General features: G+C 39.0%; 2 protein-coding genes across 2 annotated transcripts in view; both read left to right on the top strand.

The window, feature by feature from the left end:
* The first annotated feature begins 767 nt into the window (after positions 1–767).
* iffo1b (intermediate filament family orphan 1b) lies at positions 768–17,086 on the top strand. The gene is made up of 9 exons (XM_042489332.2): positions 768–2,135; positions 6,802–6,862; positions 7,794–7,889; positions 8,889–9,029; positions 9,170–9,354; positions 9,492–9,618; positions 11,344–11,433; positions 11,980–12,110; positions 12,942–17,086. The coding sequence occupies exons 1-9, from the start codon at positions 1,162–1,164 to the stop codon at positions 13,039–13,041; spliced, it is 1,905 nt and encodes a 634-aa protein (XP_042345266.2). The 5' UTR covers positions 768–1,161; the 3' UTR covers positions 13,042–17,086.
* Positions 17,087–18,830: 1,744 nt separating this feature from the next.
* LOC121945278 (uncharacterized) overlaps positions 18,831–22,898 on the top strand; it is a 9,314-nt gene continuing 5,246 nt past the window's right edge. Inside the window, exons 1-7 of the mRNA XM_042489394.2 lie at positions 18,831–19,038; positions 19,198–19,267; positions 19,410–19,467; positions 19,753–19,863; positions 20,053–20,196; positions 22,135–22,225; positions 22,470–22,522. Of these exons, the coding sequence (XP_042345328.2) occupies positions 19,199–19,267; positions 19,410–19,467; positions 19,753–19,863; positions 20,053–20,196; positions 22,135–22,225; positions 22,470–22,522 (526 nt within the window). The 5' untranslated portion in view covers positions 18,831–19,038; position 19,198. The remainder of the gene's footprint in view (positions 19,039–19,197; positions 19,268–19,409; positions 19,468–19,752; positions 19,864–20,052; positions 20,197–22,134; positions 22,226–22,469; positions 22,523–22,898) is intronic.

Below are 22,898 nucleotides of genomic sequence, written 5' to 3'. Positions count from 1 at the left end.
TTAAATGCTTTTCCTGGATTGGCTACTTTTGATTTACTACTTTAAGGAGGCCTACTTTTTGCTTCAGGACATTTATCTGAAATTTTTAGTTACAAGTTACTTTATGAATTTAGACTTTTTTTAAAAAATAAAAAGCATAACAAGAGTTTATTTTTTATTGTTTATAAATTACAGTTTACACAAGTAGAGCTAAAATAATCAGTCAATTAATCAATTAGCTGATTTAAAATATAAACTGGAAACTATTTTTGATTAACAATTATGTTGTTTTCTAATTTAAATTGAATAATTTTGAGTTTTTTCCTGGATTGGGTACTTTTGATTTTTATACTTATACTATAAGGGGGCCTACTTTTTACTTCAGGGCATTTATCTGAAAGTTTTAGTTACTAGTTACTTAAACATTTAGATTTTGTATTTTTGCATAAAAAGCATGAGAATTTATTTATTTATTATTATTATTATTATTTTAATTTTTGTTATAAATTGCAGTTCATACAAGTACAGCTAAAATAATTAGTCGATTATTCAATTAGCTGATTTAATAATAAACTCGAAACTATTTTTGATAAACAATTATGTTGTTTTCTAATTCATATTGATTAATCTTGAGGGGTTTTATAGGTATTGGTAATTTTTCTTAAGTAAAGGATCTGAATACTGGAAATAATGATGCCCTTTTGGGTGGCGGAAAACAAACAGTTAATGGCTCAGCGCGGCTCTAGTCTGGTACTTACGGTAACCGTGCTCCTCCAATCCCGCAGCACCTGCTCCTGCTTGCGGTCACATCTTGTTGCCAGAACTTCAGTGACGCGGTGACACTGGATTTGTGTGTTATCCATCCACGCTCTGCGCCCATTTCTTTCTTTATTGGCGTTTATTTTGCAAAACATCCGCGGGTCCAAGTGCTGCAGCGTTTTGTACTGTTGCTCTCAGCCGGTTTGGAGTCGATTTTGGATGTTTGGTCGCGGGCGGTAAGAGAGCACTGATCCATCAGCTGACGTTAAGACCTCTCAGCTTTAAGGATAAGATTCTTATTTAGAAACGGTTATATAATCAGGTGAATACTGGCGTTTTGCGCGCGTGTCTGTCTCGTTGGTTCAACTGCTACTTATTTATTCATTATATTCTGTTGTAGCAAGACAATTCCCGTCCGTGTTCATGCCAGATCTGCAGCGCTTCAGTTTTCCATACCATAGCATGAATCCTTTGTTGGGGGCTAACACGCATCTCCAACAGCATCCACAGCAGATTGAAGCTCCCGGACACCCAGACTCTCCCTCAGGCCTCCTGCCCGACACCGTTTTCGGTGGACCGGACCCGACGTCGTTTCTGCTGGGTGAGCAGCCCGTGTCTGGGCCCGATCAGCCGGGGCCTGATTTCCCCGCACCCTCACAGACCTCACCTTTCCTCCACCACTTCCAGCACCGCGCTGTGCCGCATCCCCCCGCAGCCATGGCTCTCAGAAACGACTTGGGATCCAACATCAGCGTCCTCAAAACCCTCAATCTGAGGTTCAGATGCTTTTTGGCGAAAGTGCACGAATTAGAGCGCAGAAATAAGATTTTGGAAAAGCAGCTGCAACAGGCGCTGGATGCCAACAAGGGCTGTCAAGGTGGATGCTGTGAAGGCAGGGGGCATACCCAGGAGGCAGGTGTGCAGACCGGATTTGTTGGGACCATACCACTCAGGCCTGGCTCCCTGCCCTTCCACAACACCAACAACTCAGCCAGGAGGCCTACAACACTGTTCCCACCACCCCTCACAGCAGCCCTGCAACCTGCAGCAAACTCCAATGCATCCCAAACAAATGCCACCTGTAACCCAGCAATCACCATCAGTCAGGCCTCTCCCTGTGTGGACTCCCCTGGATCTGGCTCTAGATCTGTCTCCAACACCAGTGCAGGCCCGGGGAGCTCCACCAACCCTCCTCCACGGTTCCTCCCAGGCACCATCTGGTCCTACAACCACACCCGCAAGTTTGGCCCCAGTGCGGAGCGTCTGACCAGCCCAGGAGTGTCCTGGGTGCACCCTGATGGGGTTGGGGTCCAGATTGATACCATCACCCCTGAGATAAGAGCCCTGTATAACGTCCTGGCCAAAGTGAAGAGGGAGAGAGATGAGTATAAACGCAGGTAAATGCATTGAACTCTTTAGGGGCATTTTCCTCTGAGCACGAGGCTGCACCGTAGATTTCTTTACTGTGTGTAATGCTCTACTTTGGAGCAGTGATCCGAGCTGTAAAACAGCTGCAGACCAGCTGTCTCCAACAAAAGCAGAGTCAGCACAATCTGTCTCCATCCATCACCTCCAGCCTGACCCTGCATCCACTTCATATCTGACCACAGAGGCAGGTGCTGCAGCTAGAAATACACCCCAAAAAATTAACACATCACAAGCTAAATATAAAGAAGAATGAAGGTCAAAGCTTAGGGAGACGTGAAGAGAAATCTGTGGTACAAATGTTTACTTCAGAGTTTCCAGGACGCTGACTCACCCATGGGTGGCTAGGAATATTAGGGAAAATCCATCCTGACACAGAGCTCATGCAGACATTTACTGTATAAAACTGAATAAGTGTCTGATGATTAAAGGCAGTGATGATGATGATGATGCATCTAAAGACAAATCTTGGAGATGGTCCAGTTAGGCCGCTGAAACAAACCTCACAATGCCCAGAGTGGTTTTACTGGGACATAAGAGGTCAGAGCTGTGAGATTCTCAATAGGCTTGATTTCCTCACAAACATGAGAAGAAGACAACTTCAACTTTTAAAAATCTGTGAAATAAAGTAGAAAATTATAATAGATAATTATTCTGTAAAATATTATTAAATATGTAATTGTTTTTCTTGTTTTTTTGTTTTTTTTTTACATTTTCCCCTAGCTTTAAAAAGTATTTTCCAAATCTGCTGATTTCTTGCAATTTGCAGGACATTTTATGTCAAGTTTCTCATTGACGTTATTCTGTCAAATATTTTTAAATATATAATTCTGATAATTATAAATAATTTTTTTCCCCTAGATTTTACCCCTAACTTTTAAAAGATATATTTTCCAAATCTACTAATTTCTTGCAATTTGAAGGACACTTATTGCCAACTTTCTCATTGACATTTTCCCTATGTTTTCATAAGAAAGCAGACGTATTTGCTCAGAGTTCAGAGGTTTACATGCTTGTGATGGCAGCACAAAAAAATGATGTTTATCCAGATTTCAAACGGTTAAGACAAAATACCAACAGTCACATTTTCCAGCTTCTCAAAAAGTATGTTTTATGCTGTTTTCATGTCTCATATTACATTTGATTAAATACTTGATTAAATTTACAGATCATAACAAATCGATTTCAAGACGTCACCTTAAGCTCTGGGAGATTTTCTGACATAAAGACAAAAAAAATGAAGAAAATATTCAGCAGAGTAATTGATAATGGAAAATAATCAGTTTCTGTGCTAGGATAATTTCAAACAGAGCTTCTCTGAATCACTTATTCATTGTCAGTGTACCAGTTAACAGCAGTGTGACACCCAATGACATCACCGGTTCAAATCCGGATGCTCTGATTTCCAATTTAGGGAGGCAGCTGTCTGTGTTTGCAGATGACTGGAATAACACAGTGTGAACACTCTGTCAGGGTGGATTTTCCATTTAAATTATTGTTCATCTTATCATGACTTTGAAGTACATGTGACAGTTTGGGATTACGTATTATCTGTCCTGAGTGAACTATGTTCCAGCACATTCACCGTTGAATTCCCTCATATTATGTCCAAATGAGCAGCCATGCATTCTTCGCAGAGGAGATCCTGAACGCAGCATAGTGGGCTCTTTGTGGCTCAGGGAGAAGGACTCAGAGTGTGTGACATAAGACATGATTTAATTGTTTTTTAGGAGCTTGTGAGTGAATGATTTGCTGACCTCTTGTTCAGTAAGTCGAAACTTTTGTAAATCAGTGTTTGTTATCTGATCAGTTTCCAAATTGTTCCACGTTGAGGTTTTTGTAAGTGGTTTCTGGATTCTTTCTCAACCTTTGAGTGTACTGCAGGTGTTATTTTACCTCAGGACAAAGGAGGCATTAGAGGCTGTTTATCCAAATGAAACTCACTCATTCAGATTCATGGCTGTTACATAGGCAGTCAGATATTTTGAACAGATCCCAATTTATTAATGAAATGTCCTTTGTTGCCCCTGTGAGTCATTTCACCAATGAATTAATTTATCTTTTGGCTTTTGGTGCATTTTGCTTCTTTTTCTATCCTGTTTTTATCCTTTTGCTTTTTTTTCAAGGACACTTCTCTTTCCCCTCTTTCCCCTTCCTTCGTCCCTGTCCCTCACTCCACCCACTCTGCCCACCACACTTTCACATTCTCTTTGTCACATAAACCTCACACAAACCCACACAAAACACTTCCTCTCCCTCTCTCATGCTCCCTGCCTCTCTCCTCTCCCACTGCGCATCCCCCTCTTCACACTCCACACTGTATCTGCAATGCAGCATGCACTGCAAGCTCGAACTGCTGGACTGGAGGTGGGGGGGGCTTGGCTTGCAGGAGGAAGCACTACTCGGCTTTCTGTTCACTCTCACCTTACTGATCAAACAAGCATCCTCTACGACAACAACAACTCCTATTTCATGACTCAGTTTCTCTCAGATTTAGTATTCCCTAAAGGTCCTGATGTGCCGCAGCATTCTGCATTTCAAACAGCATTTTATATAAGAGGCTACAGGCTCTGCAGTGAGTGGATTTCCCCTGAGCACGTGTGCCGAATTCAGTCACTGAATCTGGGAACACGTATAGGATCTGTGCTCCGGCTTTTAAATGTATTAAAGTACAGATTCATGGGTCTTAGCTGCACCACAGTAGCACACGATTCATCAAAGAAGCAATTCATCAGAGAGTGAATAAGCAAATCAGTTACACTTTTCTCATTTACACTGGATCTTTTCATGCAACTTGTATCCAGATTTGTATCCTTACATAACTGAACTAAACTGAGCTTACTCATTAATTTCAGATCCACAGGCACTCTTTGTGCATGTAAATTTGCACAACAAGCACCTGACAGCCAACCTCGTGTCATTCCTCCTTTTGTAAATTGACTTTTGACTGATCCTGAAGCTAGTTAGGTCCACATTGAGTGTAACTTACCAAAAGGTGAATTTTGTGTACCTTTTAAAGGGCTACCAAATGTGCTGACATTTGCTAAACGGATTAATATGTAACGCCCAGCATTGTTCACACCCATGTATACTTGGTAGCAGTGTTCTTCTCTGGCTTGTTGGCACATGGCTGCCTGTCTTTACGGGTTACTGCCACCTGCAGATCAGCATCATTAATCCTGGACGGTCGTGTCATGTGACGTTATGCTTCCGGAGGAATTTGATTGTTATAGAGTCACAGTTGGATAGACGGATGCACTTGCAATAGTGAAACATCTGGTGAGAATGCCTTTCAGCCCTTTTGGCTTTTAGGCCTCCTCTTGAAATAGTTCAGTCATGGATCCCTTTACAAAAGCCCTTCTGAGTGGGTCTTCGAGATACATAAATGGATCATGTGTAGTGTTTCCTACAGGGGCATTCTGTTTATTTTAATTTTGGGGCACATTTTAAATGCCTGTGTGTCCCTTTGTATCATCTCTCTCTGAATTTGGATATTTTTGTGGGTTCATACACTAGTGTTGTAGAGATCAGTCTTGGTCCCTGAGATCAGTCTGAAGACCAATTTTAGAGGGTATCGGTTTCGTTTCGGAATCGAGTGCATTTTGACTCGGTCTTGTCTCAGTATCGGATATAGTGGACTCTGGAGTTTTAATCAAGACCAGTTGAGACCACAATAATAATTTGTTAACATAATTACTGTTATTGAATGTAAAACGTTCTTCTTCAAATCCAGGCAATCACAGAAGTCATTTGTAGTTTGCTTTTTTTTGTCACTGATAACGGCTGCCATCCTTCATAGAAATCGAGGGAAAATTGTTTATACAAATATAAATAGTGTTTGTCTTGACTCGGTCTGGCCCTGCTTTTGGTTTTGGGCTCTTCTCGGTCTTGGCACACTCTCAGTCAAGTCTTGGTCTTGGTTAGTATGGTCTTGACTATAACACGACCATGCGTGCAGCGCAGCGGGCAGAGCTCTCCATGAGCTCTTTTTTTTCTTCTCCTGCAGCAGTTTATCACTTGCTGGATGGATGATTGATCTGTCGATCTGTTCACAGCTGATCAGATCACATCGATGGATGAGAGGAGCAGTTTGTAAGTGAAAGTAAACTTTTAGACCTAGCAGAATGAACAGTTAAGCTGTGCCTGACGCTCTGCTGCGATGTCTCTGCTATAAATAACCCAACAGTATATATAGTATATTCCTATTGCACTCCTGATAACCAGTCCAATGCCAAAAATCTATTATTGGCGGTGGATGACGTAATTGTAGCAGCAAGCCACAAATAAGAGATGTTCCAATACCACTTTTTTATACAAAAAACAGCTATGTACTAACAACAGATTTCTGTATCAAGGAGCTGAATAAAAGAAGACGATGCAAAGGCTTTTCAGAGTAAGTTTGTAGATCACGACATTTCAGAGATTTACTGACATCGCCAACCCTGAAGCCTTGTTCATCGTAAAATTATGTGGTTTCAGATCGGTGCGTAGACTCGCACACTAGCAGATACTTTATCCAGTATTTTAGGCAGTATCGTCGGAGGCATTTTTGATATTGGTATCAGAACAACTGTAGTTCTCTGCTTATATTACAAGACACTAAAATGTGTTCATTGTTTTTATCTGTGTGTCTCTTAGATGGGAAGAGGAATACACAATGAGGATGGATCTGCAGCAGAAGATTTCGGACCTTCAAGAGGTAACGTGTTGACCTGTGTGTGAATGTGTGTGTGTGTGTGTGTGTGTGTGTGTGTGTGTGTGTGGAGACATGGCTAGATGCCAACAATGCAGTGTGTCTTAACTGAAGGTGTCTCTACTTTATATTTGTCAGCTGTGACATCAGCCTGAGTCATTCAAACAACAAAAATAAATTGTTGGGGTGTGATACTTGAGCTATGGCTTAGCTGAACTAAAAATACCATGAACATACCTCCTCTGTTTTCTTGGGTTCAACAATAATCAGAGTTTTAAATAGCTTACATGAGACTTTTCACTATGCCTTAACAGTCAGGAAAAAATGAGTTATTTTAATTTGACTATGAACAATCAACTGATATAAAAAAAAGCATGAGTCATTCTCATTTAAAAGTTACAAAAATCATCTATTTTGATTAAAACAGAGTTTTGTTTCTTATCTGTTACTGCTGTCAGCTTAATTGCTATGTTTGTACTTTCTGCAGCGGTGGTTTGTCAATTTCCTGTGTGTGTGTCTCAGTGTGTACATGCTTGTACTGTACATGTTTTTTTTTTTTTGAACGCACGTGTGCAATTGCCAGGAATCTGCACCTGACCCACTTTCTCAGGCGGCACCCCATCAACAGGAGACCGCAAGCTGTAAAACACCACTTGAGACCCAAAGGGTCCTGACCATTATTGTTGCACATATGAATTAGTCAACAGGGAGGAGAGAGAATTATGATGCCATCAGACAAATCCAGAGCCCTCCAGAGGAGATTATGCATTTAGGATTTACAGTGTTTTTGTGCACTTTGCAAATCTAAGGTTTTATTTTGTTGATCACCTCCGCTTGCATAATGTAAACTGTAGTTTCCAGTAAAGATATGTGGTTAGAGTGTGGGCGTGTTTGCACTGAATGTGTGTGTTCTTTATTGCTTCCTTTGTGTGTGCAGGACCTGCAGGAGAGCGAAGGCTGTCAGGACGAGCTGGCTCTCAGAGTTCAGCAGCTGAAGGCGGAGCTGGTTCTCTTCAAAGGCCTCATGAGCAATGTGAGCGCAGTGCAGCCCATGCAGTCAAACATTAGTCATACATTTTATTTATTTATCTATTTAGATAGTTTATTTGATCGGGAAAATGCGAATTAACATAGTACAACTTAAGCCTGTTACAAGCAAGCTGCAGCAACTGATGTTTCTTATATAGAGATTATAGCTAGTATTATAAGTAGTTTCTAGCTCCTGTCCCTAGTTAGGCTTTTAATAAATAAAAATAAGAAGATATCAAGGTTATATACGATAGCATGAATACAATAACAATTATGGCAAAAAGAGAACTAAAAGGTTAATATATACATCAAGAATTACAACATACAGTTACAGCTAAAAAGACAAAAATACACAAAAATATCAAGGTTGCATACATTGACACTCAACTAAGCTGGTGATGGCTGGTGTAGAGATGCATGCAAAAGAAAAGTACACATTTCTGGTCAGAGGGAGAAACATTCCTACTTTTATCATCTGGAATAAAAACCTTGGATCTCACCAGGTTTTTTAATATGCACTAATATTGCAACACCAACCTTTTCAAGAAGGTGGTTAAAGGAATGAAAGAGGGAGGCTGTGTCCTCATAGTCCATCAAGTCCCCCACCATCTGAAAACCCTGAAAAAAACCTATATTAATGCAAAGAAAATATCACAAGTAGCTCCAGCCGTTTTGATATGATAAACATGTTGAGGCACGTTAACCGGTGTGTGCACGTCTGCATGCAATCAGGAATATCAATGCAATATTTATTTTCAGCTCAGTTGGAATGTCTTTTCATAATAAGGGCAAAAATAAACAGAAATATTTTGTGTACGTACAGTGAACATATTCAGGATTGTTGCAGGAAGACATTAAGTGAAAGGTGAAGAAAAATATTCCTAATGTAGTTTGTTGAAGAAAAACATAGTCATGTTTATTTAAAGCAGTGATTTATTCACATTAATAAAGCAGAAGTATTTCTTCCCTCTGTCTTATGTGGTTCCTTCGATCCTCTCTGTAGAACCTGTCAGAGTTGGACAGTAAGATCCAGGAGAAAGCCATGAAGGTGGACATGGACATCTGCCGCAGGATCGACATCACTGCTCGTCTCTGTGACGTCGCTCAGCAGCGGAACTGTGAAGACGTGATCCAGATGTACCAGGTACCAAATCTGAGCAGTTAATATTCTCATCTCTGGGTCTTTTATTTGTTTTATGTGTTTTTAAATCCACTGAGTCACTTTATTTGAAAGTTTGTGTTGTGTTTCGATAGTGTTGGTCTGAATCCTGACTGTCCTCGCAGGTTCCCAACAACCAGTCCTCCCTAAACTCCCGCCGGAAACAAACTCCTCTGTCCTTCAATGGGAGCGAGTGTGACGAACCTGTCAGCACCTCTGAAAGTGATGGGGGCGTGGTCAAAGAGGAAGAGCACGGTGGCTCATCAGCCAACCAGATCAATGAGGAGATGCAGAGGATGCTGAACCAGCTGTGAGTCATTAAATCATTGTCCCGCAGCCCTGCAGTCCTTCTGCTGCTCTACTATTTTTCAATGTGTGAACTTGTATGTGTCTCTGTGTGTGTGTGTGTGTGTCTTTTGCGTGTGTGCATTTATGTTTTTGTTTAAGCCGTGAATGTGAGTTTGAGGATGATTGCGACAGTCTGGCCTGGGAGGAGACCGAAGAGACGCTGCTTCTTTGGGAGGACTTCCCAGGGTGCACCCTGCCTCCTGACCCCACACATCCACCGGGAGAGGTAGGCTGAGGTCGCACACCTTATTTCATTGACATGTCTGAGTGCTGGTTTAAAAGAATAGACGCAGACTTAAATACAGGGGATGGACAAAATAATGGCAACATCTACAGTAGAGAGATGAGTGTGATTCAATACAACATAGGCTTTTAAACTTTATAATATTTTATGTCAAACAAATATGTTGAAAGTTCCCCTTTGGGTGTGTCAGAGGATGAATTGATTTGCAAACATTAACATGATATTAAGTCTGTGTTTTCCTTGTGTGTCTCAAATCTGGTTTTGAATTAGTCGGCAATTAGCAAAGAGATGGAAATCAGTGTTGATACTTTCTGGCATGAAAAACGTATCAGAAACATTTTTAACTTTGTTAACATGTCCATGTGGTATTTTTTATATGATACAAGACAAATCTTGAGTGAAATAAGCATTCAACACCACGGCTCAGCATTTCCACTTTGGAGCTGAAGTGTGACTATGACCGACTCTGACTTCCACGTTTGTTACGTGACAAAACAAAGGTATTACCGTAATCCCAACACTCTATAACGAAACACGGGGTATCAGACAAGAAGCCAGACGTAGCAAAGTAATGTTTTTTGCATGTGAAGTTTCACTTTCACCAAAGCCTCCCTGGAGTGCCAGCTCCAGTTCCGAGATAACATTGCAACTGTTTTTGCAAATTTCACTCGTCCGCACAATTTAATTGCAAAAAAAAAAAAAATTGCCTATAAACATTGCAATACAGATTACTTCTTTTGTGGCATTTCAGGCCACAACAATCCCTGATAACAGCTTGCAAAATCCTGGAGGGACTTTGTAAAGTTATATTTAAGTCATTATTGTAAGGCAGTCCTAATATGTGATTCAGATGAACAAAGTTGAGTTTTTAGGGGTTAAATCAGTGACCAGAGAGGAACTAAAAAAACAAGTTCAACCATACACATGCACACTATGTTTTTCTATTATCTCTAAAGACCATTTATATCTGGTCTTCAGATGCACTGCATGTCATATTCAGTCTATTTTTAGGTCATTGTTTGGACAAAGGACGCTGAGAAAGTCAAATCTGTGTGTGTGTGTGTGTGTGTGTGTGTGTGTGTGTGTGTCTGTGTGTGTGTGTGTCTGTGTCTGTGTGTGTGTGTGTGTCTGTGTGAGTGAGATCACGATCTGCACGTTTTTCCATTGTCATCCTTCAGACAGCTGCACATTTTAATGTTGTTGGTTCAGATTTCAAGGAACCTTTTAAAGCTCTGATGCAGAATTGCTGTGCAGCGCAGCAGCGTGACGTGTCGGTCGATACAGTTTTTGTTTTGTCTCAGACGATGGCACTGACCTTCACGGCTCGACTGTAGCAGGGCGTTTCAGGACAAAACACTGCGCTCGCACTCAGACAGATGCAGTGTCTGGCCTGTTTTGGTGTACAGTGTGTTTGTTTCCAAGAAGTGCATGTAGGGATTAGTTTTCATTTACCGGCTGTGTGGTGTTTGAACAATCTGCTGTCCCTTTGAAGGGAGGAGCTGCATTAGTCAGTGAAATAAGAGCTGATGGGAGCATAAAGCCAGCTGTGCTTTAATAGTCTTGTAACCTCATGTAGTGTCTGATTGTGTGATGATTAGCACACAAACACATGTTCTGTTTATTAAGTGTTGGTGCATTTGAGCACATGTATATCCATATCCTCACCACAAACATACCATCTTTCTTCTCTGTCTCTCTCTGTACCAGGAGGACTGTCTGGAAAAGGTGATTAATGACACAGAATGTCTTTTCAAGTCCCGAGAGAAGGAATATCAAGAGACAATTGACCAGATTGAGGTCAGACACTTACTTCTTGAATGGTTTTCCTGTTGATACATGTTGCCTGTTTTTCCTTTGTTTTAATGCTCAGTGTTGTTTATTCTCATGTCCTTTGTACAGTGCATTAAGATCGCAATACCACACCTTTTCTTATGTCTTCTGCATGCTCCTAAGATGTATAGTGCTCCATTTCCTGCAGATTCATTTAAGATGATTTCCATAATGTCTAAGCATTAAATGATTTTTTTGTTTTTGATATGTCCATCTTTTAACAACCTCAAGAGTCCCTTAAAGCATTTGTCCCTCCTGTTTTCTCGTTAAATGTGTCATACTTGTACTATATGTTGCCTTTTAATCTTGCACATGTGTGATCAATCATCTCTAGAGGGGATTCTTTTCATAACATGACATAAAAAACTTTTCTAAAGCTACATGAAGCTTAGCAACAGTAACATGCACAACACGTAATAGTGGTGCAGAAGCAACTATTTTGTGGTAAACACACATTCAACATTTGTAATTTGATATTTAAAATATGTCTGACTGAATGTTTTCGGACTCCAGTTGGAGCTGGCCACAGCAAAGAGTGACATGAACCGACACCTTCACGAGTACATGGAAATGTGCTCGATGAAGAGAGGCCTGGATGTTCAGATGGAAACCTGCAGGAGACTCATCACACAGAGTGGAGACAGGTAACACACACACACACACACACACACACACCACACACACACACACACACACACACACACACTCACACACACGGTCCTTAGTCTACATTATTTACATCATTTGTCTGTTAGTCTTGTCTGTCTATTTCTTATTTTGCTGAACATTATCTCTCTTTTTTCATGACTTCTTACTAAAGAAATAATTTACACAACATATTATTAAAATTTCTTTTTTTAAAATTTAAAAACATTTGTTTTGCTCCTGCTATGTGTCTTTGGTAAGGACTGCATATATAAAAGTGGTCTGTTATTCACAGCAGCAATAACAGTCTGCTGAATGCCGTAATTAAACAGTCAGAATAGAGTGTACAGCGAAGCTGTGTAAAAATGTGTGTTACAAACTGTTTATGAAATGTTCATATACTGTGTATAAATGCCAAATAAGGAGACTTAAAGTGCTGCCTCTGGAAGAAATATGTTATTTGGAACTAATAGTTAAAATAGAGACAAAGGTTCTGTAACTGTTATTTTATTCTGGTAACCTGCGTTGAGTTTATTTGCAGTTGTTGACTACCACACGACTTTCCTTGGAAGAACTTCTCAATTTAAATCCAAGAAAGCTTTTTTTTATCATTCAAAATTTCTCGACAGTTGATTGAATATATACCATCTGAACACAGTCTTTATATACCTGTTTATAATAAATTATATCTTTTTTCCCCTAAAGATTTATTCAAAAATTCTAAAGAATTTTAAGGAAATATCTATGATCTTTTTTTTCTATACCCACACAAAAGAGGAAGGAAGTGTGCTATATGAAGAATAAGTCATTTTTGTTTCTGTCTCTCACAGTAACTCTGCAGCGCCTGCGCCCACTGAGGACGGCGACCAGAGAGAAAACGACAGGTCCTCATCGTCTCCGCCTTCTTCCTCGAGTGCTGGGAGATCTTGACACATCCTCAATCCGGCTGTAACGGGGGACGTGGTCACGTAACCTCCGCTGCATCCAGCTACAGTAATACACCTTCGCAATATACACATGTAACTATGGCAACACCATGTTTACATATGAACCTCTTCATTTACAAAATCATATTGTTACTTCTTCCTGCTGTCCACGCACTCAGCTTGAGGAGACTTTGAGCACTGAAACTGACTGAGTAGCAGAGCTGGATTTATTGTCATTACCACTTAATGCAGACGTCACTGCCCTGCAGAGGGGAGAGGTCTTCTTACAGTTGGACCTGGTCATGTTGTGATTAACAGAATGTAATTAAGAAAGTAAATATTATAATGGATCGTCCTGTGAAGATGAAGAATGTTGAGGATCCTGAATTTATTGTAAGTAAACGGGCTACAAGAAAGTATAGCATGATGTATTCACTCCAAACAGTCAAAACACTTAAATACCCCCAACATCTGAGGCTATGTAAGCAAATACAAGTTGAAAGGTCATTAAAACCAAAACCAGAACGTCACTCCACACAATTTACCTTCTATCGCTAAACAAACACTAAAGGCAGGTTGCAGGATAGTTTCAGTCTTGAAGTACTGTAACAAAATGTTTCCCTGAGCCCTGTTTACACGGGACTAGTATTAACTGGGGACCTTAAATAATTTGTAATAATTTGTGGAGGTCTTCTGTTATCCTAATCTCTTGTGTATCTGCTACGTTCGTTATTTTAAGTAAAAATTCCACAACAAATTGGCTATTTTACCAAACACAGTGGTCATGTGACATTATTAGTCCACATTCAAATTTGCATCTCTGGGATTGGTTGCTGTATTATTTTTTTGCTATTTTTTGTTTTCTCTGAGCCTTTTTCTGCCTCTTTGCTGGTTGATAAATAGGGAGGCAATTATAAATGAAGGTTATGACAGCATTTTAGGTGCAAATTCAGAAGGCTCATCTTGCTGCACAGCATGGATGCAGATGTTTCGCAGAGCATTGGCATCATATCCAGGAGATAAGGTCAGTAACTTTCTAAATCATATAAGGTCCCCTTGTGATATCGGCTCCTTGCAAATGGGTCTCTGGAGTGCATTTCTGAGTTTGATATCAATAATGAAGAGGCTGAGTCTTTAAAGTCTCATAAGATGTCATGATTCAGCTTTTTTCTGCCTCACAGCTGCAGATTCAGAGCCTGCTCTCTATCACGTAGAACCACAGGCAAAGCAAACATTTAGTCATAAATAAATCACGACATCTGTTCTTTATTTAGCAAAACATGAGGTGGACAAGTGTGAAAAAACATAACCGAAACATTAGCTGTGAAGCAACAGAGTCGTGTTACTGAATATCAACATAACTCCTCCCTCTTGCCGATACAAATTTGGTACAAAGTTTTGGGTGGTCTGATCTGATTTACTTATTTACGTGCTTTGAATTACCTGAGTGAGAAATCCACTGTGAATCAGTTAAACCATGTTAAATCCAGGAGTAAATGGCCAAATAGCTCATAATGTCTCCAAATCTCATTATTTTAACAGCACTCACAATCCTGGCAATCAGCTTCAGTGTCATTTTGCTGTCAGGCTTAGAGAGACAAATGCAGCAACATTGCACCCCATGCACAGATAAAATTCATCCTAGAATAAGCAACAAAATCAATTTGTCAGAGCGAATTGTTGAACAAAGTCATTTACATTTCATCTGAACATCTGAAATGTAAGTAAAAAAAAAGCAAAAAGCAAAAAAAAACAATATCCAGGTAGATGGTTAATATTGAAATTAAAAACTCAGAATTTTCAAGATTGAAGTTGTAACTTAAAAGAGACATGAGATTAAAAACAAACAAACTTTCTCTGAGATTAAAGTTATAAATTTACAAGAAAAAAATCAAACTTGAATATTCTCTTAGATTATAATGTCATAAATTAATTTGGTATTTTAACTAATGGTTTATTGATTGTTTGTGTATTATAGTGAGGGGACACTCACCTGCTCCACCTCATCTTTTTTTACCTGTAAAAGAGCAAATAATGCACATTGATATATGACTTAATAGCATGTTTGTGCTGAGCAAATGTAATAGTAAACTGACTGTTTTCCTTTTCATGGGATGTTCAATCAAAATAAGGGGTCACACTCTTTTTAGTTATTATTAGTTCACGAAAAAGTGGGTAGAGGCAGAGTGACACACTCAAATATAAACCTTATTAATACCACTAAATATCATACATAAATGAATACATACTGATCCAACCTGGCAAGTAAAGCAATGTGGTTCCTTGACAAGGGAAAACAGTTTTTTAAATTTTTTTTACATCCCTTAAAATTTTGTCTTTAACAGTATAAAAAGACAAAACACAGACACAAATGACTGACTTTACAATCTCAGAGAATATCCAATCCTATCTTTTGAATTTACAACTTTAATCTCGGGAAATTAGTTTAAAGAGTTTTCAGAATATTATCCCCTCTCCCCCAACACTTTTTTTTTTTACATATTCCATGTGACAAATAAGTGATTGATCGTTTGAATACGCAGTAGAATAAATACATTAAACAGTGAAGATAAAACTGTTAATGGTGCTTCATCAGAAACCCAAAGCTGTAGGTGAGAGCAGAGAAATATGTTGTGAGTGTCAGAAGGCAGCATGTTTGTCTTCAGTTTTAAATGTAGCCGCAGACTTCATCTTGTGCAGTTAAAATCCCGTCTGCACTCTCTTGAAGCTGATCTGGAGTCAGCGTTGGCTCCTCATTTTTCTCTCTGACAGTAAAAGTACTCTGTGATGAAGCGCACTGACACCAAGGTGTCACGTAGCTGTTACTAATTCGTTTTATTTTCAGCAGTAATCTTAGATTAGTCGGATCCTGTGTAGAACAAAAAGATGGTCCTAAAATAATGTAAGTAGCCATTGAGTGCCAAAATAAAGATTGTTATTAAACAGGAAATTGCTGTAAAAAAAGTGACTATATATAGCTGCCGAAGCTATTTCACCAAGGTGCTTGATGTATATAAGTAAACCTATTTTTGAGCCTGTTTGCACATAAAGGAAGAGCAAAGCAAAAATGTAACTGAAACAATCAGCACTATGACTTGTAAAACATGTAACATAAAAATGTAAACCCGCTGGAAATAGGAAACTATATTTCTTCTATTCATATTTCCTCATCTTCTACATGTTGCAGGTGAGGTACTAGAATAATGAATTTAACATGAACACATACCTCAGTTTTACTTTATTTAAGTTTTTCTGGGCACATTTAACCATGAACTTTGACTCACTGCGACAGTAAAACATATAATAGCATACTGCTGTCAGGGGAACACCACCCCTCATCACTGCTCTATCATCAGACACTGTTGTCTAAATATAGTCCTGGCTGTAGTTTTTTTTCCTGTGGTTGTACCAGGTGAAATATTTCTTCTGCTTCTACTGCAACTCTCACTTCAAAGCTTTGTTATTGGAGGACGGGTTTGAAACTTATATAAACTCATGCATGTGTGGCTGTTGGAATCAGCTGAACGCTAAACGCTGTGTTTCCACTACTGTTTGAATACAGAAGGAGGATGTCAGAGATAAACTGTGTGAGACATAAAACACGCCATTTGTTTTTGTATAGTTTAACTTTCACACACTGAGTGAGTCTCTATGTATGCATGTGCCAGTGTGTCTGTTTCTGGGTGTTATGTCTGTACAATGAGTGTTTTTAAAAAGACTTTTACTGGTGAAAATGTACAACATGAAGAAGAAGGAAACATAGTCAGTCCAATATGTTGTCTTTATGTTTAGCATTTGAGACTGAGCTCAAATCAGAGATAAAATTGTCACCTCAAAAACTGTAAATATTTAAATCAAATGACAATGGAGTTGTTTTTTTCCATTGGTACTTTTTCTTTATGAGTGTATGTGGCTGCCAAAAAAGTCAATTTAAAAATAACTCAAGTTAAAACAAAAAAGCAGAGCTGCTGAAATGCAAATGCTTTAGCAAAATGACTGTACGATGGCTTTGATATTATACGTGTAAAGGAAATATAGCTTTGACTATTTACTTGTGTTCAAAGACTGCAGACGAAGAATGTTCACAGTCACACAGCTGGAAAGAAACTTTGAATTAAGACAAAATTACCTGATTGCTCTTTTTAGCTTTTCAATGGAAATTATGGCAGTTATGTCAGTCTTCACTTCTTCCATATCTTTACAGAGGAAACAAAATATTTAGATTCAGTATAATTCACTTATAATCCTGAGTGTTGATTGATCATCCAGATGTGTGACGATGCAGCTTTAAACATCAAGACAGTAATTTAGGCTAAAAAGCTTCCCTGCAGAGCTGCAGTATGTAATGTGTCACGAGAGACTGAAAGAATAAAAGATGCAACTGAGCAACAAAATCATATGTGATTATTTGTAAAAATTAACACACGTTTTTGTTCAGTTGACCCAAATTACAAAAAACACAAACTGAGGTGAAAAGAGTTTTTTTTTGTTGTTCTCGTAGTATTAACATGTTAATACATTTAAACAAGCAGCATTTCTTTCCAGAAACAGTGTCTCTGACACAAATTACAGATGGAACTGTTGACGCTGAGCTCTGTGAAGACAATGTGAGCACCACAAATGAAACTCAGCAACTTTCCACTGTAACATAAGCTGCAGAGACAGATTAGTATAATAAGTATAGTACTTACGTACATATACTAAGTACCATCTGTGGTATTTCCATTTTATGCTACCATATACTTCTACTTCAACATTTTAGAAGAAAGTATTGCACTTTTTACTAGGGTTAGGGTCTTTAAGTAACTTTGAGGATTCATTAAATTACTTGCAAAAAAAATGTCTAACGCAAGAATAAGAATATAAAATGTATATAAAAACAACTAAGCTTTAGTTATCTGATTAAACCATAAATTCAAAGTTTTAAAGAAAAAAACCCAGTAAACTTTCTGTTGCTGCCGTTACATAGGTTAGGCACAGCACTCCTTAACCACTGTTTTCTTGGTCAGTTCAACAGTCCGAGGCTCAGTTAAAGGTAAATTTATCTAATAATACACACACACACACACACAAAGGAAATCAGACAAAACCCCTTAAAATCTAAAAAAATAAAATAAGTAGCAAAACCTTTTCTGTTTTTCATCTTTCCTCCCTAATTAAATATTTCATTTGTGACCTCTTGAGGGCCCCTGTCCGCAGGTTTCGAGCCAAACTGAACAACCAGACTGTATATAAAGTTGTTAAAACAAGCTCCACATAGACCAGCTCCAATACAATAATCAGCCACTCTGCGTACTTTTACTTTGACTCTTGGATTTTTCTAGGATTCAAGAAGATTTTATATAGGATCATATAGGATTTTGAATGTAGCACATTTGTAAGTATTTTTGCATTAATAAATTAGCATTTTAATTTAATGTAATGGTCTGTCGATGCCTCTCCCGCCACTGCATCGTTATATACCATGAGGAATAAGTGAGATTTTTTTATTTTGGGTAAATTCATATTTAGTTTCCACTGACTCAGCTAAAGAAAACTTGTAGGTGCTTATTACAGTGTGTAGGAAATCTGACAAATGAGATGTGATTTAAAAATATGCCATGACTTCAAATCAGAAATGAAATTGTAACCATTGCTATCAAAAAAATGATCTGCTCTTCCATCATGTTGTTGACACACGCTGTAACTGCACAGAAAGCAGCTCTTTGATTCGTTCCTTTTACAGTTTGCATGGAAAGTGATGAGGCTTTGATATAGAAACGTTAGTCAGATGGGCCTGCTGCATCTGAGAGAGCTGAACGTGTAAACAGGAGTGCAGCACACGGGTACAAATCAGTGGGCGGGGGAGACAGGAAGACAGGAAGATGTCACCAGGTAAGGAAACAGTGACACAGAGGATGAGCAGAGTGGGTGAGAAGACAGAGACAAAGAAAGAAAGAGTCGCACCTTGAGGAAGTGAACAAAACAACAGTAGAAGGACAAAGTACACATCATATTGAAGGTAAATGTTTTTTTAGTTTATTTTATATCAGCTTATTTATGATTTAATTGTTGGTGTGCTAAACTTTATAGAAAATGCTCTTTTTGTGTGGTGTATTCAGCTGGCCATTTGATATCTGTCATTTATTTAAAACATTTTTTAAACTTTTTTTCTCCATAGGATGGGACTTGAGCAGTGTTTTGTGATTTTCTTGATGTTATCCACACAGTTGGTGCTCAACTCTCTGCTGGTAAGAACGCCCTTTATCTTCAGTTCATCTGTCTCAGCAGTTGTATAACCTTGCAGATAAATAAACTAGTGTTTGCAAGAAATAGCTGTCAAATGTATAGAAGGGCTGGAGTTCATATCTAATTATGTTCATGTGTTAACAGATAGATGGGACCGACTATAACATGTTGAGGGCCATGAGGTGTCAAATGTGCCCTGCAGGTAAGATGATAAATGGCGTGAGCACCTTCAATTTCTGTCTTGTTTCTTATTTAGCTTTGACTCACTGTTTTTGACAAATGAATCAGCACTAGTTCATATTTGGATATTACAATGAAGCACTGAGGCATACAGTCTGTCACTCTCTGCACGTCCTCTCTGTTGATGAAAAGTGACGCTGCTGCACACTGTGCTGTATGACCACATCCTTCATTAATATGCGCTCAGTCTCTCTCTGCGCTCTGTCTCATCCGGTTGTTATATTTTTGCTTTTCTCTGTTCTGCCAGGTCAGTATCAGAAATCATGTACAGAGTGTGAGCCCTGCCCTGCTGGAAGCTACACTACTGAGACAAACCGTGAAGACAGCTGCCATGACTGCTTTGGAGACTGCATACCAGGTAAAGAAACTATGAGTCATTTCTACCAGCTGAATGGTTTCATCCATCACTGATGATGATACCAGTGTGACCTTTGGGTTTCTGTAATAAACAGAAAAATTATCAATCTCTTTGCATTTCTGGATATTACGTTTTTAATCCGTGATTAAAATCCCTAAAATCACCTCTTTTTTTTCCCCACCGTTTTAGAGTATAATCTGAAGGTGGTTCAGAACTGCACCAGCAAGTCTGATGTGAAATGTGTCTGTGAGGACGGTTACAGGTGCAAGGAAATGGTCCCATACTCAACAAACTGCAGATACTGTGTCAAGATCAAGGAAACAACCACATCTGGTAAATACTGAGCAGAGTAGACTCAACCAGCAGGGGGCCCTAATAAAACACAAACTATACCTTTGAAATTTTCACAGACAGTTATAGAGAGTGACCAATACTGACACCAAAGGCCATATAAACATTATTTACACTCGTGTGACAGTAATGAAAAGTTATGAGGACTCTGATCTGAGCTCTGGGGATTCCCTCTCAGGAGTATCAGAAATATATTTAGATACTTTACTTAGAATAGTGATACCACAATGTAAAAATGCACCATCACTAGTAATAGTTGTACATACAGGCAAGTATTAGCCGGAAAATATACTCAAACATAGTAGCCTACTCATTTTGATAAAAAGGTCCCTGTCACAGAGCCATGATCATGTACATCTTAAAAGTTCCAGTGTGTAGTATTTAGCAGGATATACTGGCAGAAATGGCGTATAATATTCATAACAATGTTTTCATTTGTTTATAATTCCCTAAAATTAAGAACTGTTGTGTTTTCGTAACCTTAGAGTGAGTATTGACATCTACATATGGAGCAAGTCCTATTCCACTGACACATTCACTCCCAACTCTGAGTCAGCGGCATTACATGGCAAACTATGACGCTTTAGATACTCCTCCATCATCAGGTTTGGACCCTCAAAGATGGCGTGTCAATTTTTGCTCGTAAAGCCCAGTATACACTGTGTGACTTTTAGGCTGCCTAAGGCAAAAGATTGCCATTGTGAAAGAAACGTGGCGATATCTTTGGCTCTAAAACGGTGGTCCTATGTTGCACAGTGAGAGAGGTTCAAGGATGGCTGTTATCACGGTTGTGCCATCAGACGTCCTGGGCTAAAATTCTGACAGTGTCAGTAATTTGGGATTACCATTTCACTGTGTGACTGCTGTTACGACCTACAAAAATGCTGCCATAGTAAGGGCTCCATTTGTTTGTTTACATTTTTCTCTTAACACTACAGCGGTGTAGATGATGACGCACACCGAGGATGTTTTGTTCATGTGTATTTACATCAATGGCCGAGGTCATAGCCTGCGATTTAGTAGGTGATTTCATCGCACAGTATGCATCAAACTCGATGTCCTACCCAAGTTTATTAAGACTCATGTCGCAGTGTCTCTTTTCAAAATACAGTTTGTACAGTTTCAGCTCATTTAAAAAGTTGACAGTAGGAAGATGACAGGAAATGACAGGAGAGAGAGATGACAGAGATTGGCCAAAGATTAATCAGTTCAGTTCAGGGAGACGAACAAGATGCCACAAAAATCAACTTTTACCCAAAAACAGAGTTGTTTTATCTAATTTTGATAAGAATAATGTAAAATTCTAATCTAAAAAAATAACTATATCTGTCGGCTAAATGTGTTCAGTTGAAGTAAGAATAAAACTTTCCTCTGAAAGTACAGAGTGTAGAGTCCCAGAATGTAAATCCTTAGTGCCTTAAAATACACGATGATGATGGGGAATTAGGTTTCCTCCTTACACAATTTTCCTGCCTCACACTGTACGCAGAACTTTCACTTGCTCTGCTATGACTTTTAAGTGGAGCACATGTTACTCAAACCCTCTGACCTCTCCTAGTTGTCTGAATTTTCTATGGCTAATATTTGATTTTCCACAATATGTAGCTGTCCATTAGGGAAGCGTACTGCATTCATTTGAGAAAAACAACTTTTTTTCTGAATGAAGATTATCTTAATCTGGAAAAAAAACAGCAAAATTTCCCCCTGAAAACTTTTCTCAGAATTCTGAGATAAAAATCACATTAATTCAGAAAAACAGAGAAATTTTTTTCCCCAAGTGAAAGCATTACGCCTTTGCCTGTTAGAGTTTTCTCAGGTTTATCTGAACAGTTTGTTGCATTTAAGCTGCAGCTATCTTTTGGTCCTGTGTTTGTCCTCTGAAATTTGAAACCAAATCTGTGACGTTTTTTTGTTCTCCAGAAGCAGCTTATCCGGCCAAAGATAAACACATACCTTCCTCAGCTTCCCCAGGACATAGCAGCACTTCCGCCAAACCTTGCCAGTTTCCCAAGTAAGTCCTGTGTTTCCCTTGATACAGTACATAATAAATTCATCTCAAAGTGGAGTTTTAAAACTTTAGATTCACATAAAATCCAAATCTGTACATTAAATGCTCTCAGAGTTACAGTGTAGTTACATTAAGATTATTTTAGTGTTTGGTATGGATATTACCAATATTGGAGACTGTCCTTGTTCATGGCGTCACATGTTTGAAATACCTGAGATATTCAACACTTCACTCTTATCTCACCCAGGTGTGGCACTCAGTCAGTCCCAAAGGCAGGAAATAGCACACATCTCATAGCAGGTGAGTGCGAGAAGAGGATGTGGAGAGGAAAAGATCATGTTTTGGCTCAAAATACCTGGTTTATAGGGCACAATCTGTGCTGCAGACAACACGGCAGCAAGTTTCTAAAAATGCCAATATTATGCAAAGCGCTGCAAACACAGCAATGATTTGTTAAAACACAACCAGTTTTGTTTTTTGTTGGTCTTGGAGAGTGATCTGCAGCTTGGCAGGCATCCTCAAGTGCAAAATGAGCTCATATACTTCGTGGCTTCAGAAACGCTGATATGATATGTGCATTACATATCCCTGATTTGCAGAAATGTACAATGCTAACATTTTCAATTGGACTGTGCAAGCGTGTTAGCATTTAGCTTCTGTGCCTGAGTACATCCTC

Source organism: Plectropomus leopardus, chromosome 11 (genome assembly GCF_026936395.1).
Source record: "Plectropomus leopardus strain MGB_pleo_1.0 chromosome 11, ASM2693639v1, whole genome shotgun sequence".
Taxonomy (NCBI): domain Eukaryota; kingdom Metazoa; phylum Chordata; class Actinopteri; order Perciformes; family Serranidae; genus Plectropomus; species Plectropomus leopardus.
Note: the sequence above shows the minus strand (reverse complement) of the source record. Positions and strands in the feature narration are given on the sequence as shown.

Bases quoted from the DNA above. Each gene is read 5' to 3' on its own strand.
- iffo1b (XM_042489332.2), top strand. From the start codon at position 1,162: ATGCCAGATCTGCAGCGCTTCAGTTTTCCATACCATAGCATGAATCCT. The intron at 2,136-6,801 runs GTAAATGCATTG...TGTGTCTCTTAG, and splicing joins AGAGATGAGTATAAACGCAG to ATGGGAAGAGGAATACACAA. The intron at 9,030-9,169 runs GTACCAAATCTG...CTGTCCTCGCAG, and splicing joins ACGTGATCCAGATGTACCAG to GTTCCCAACAACCAGTCCTC.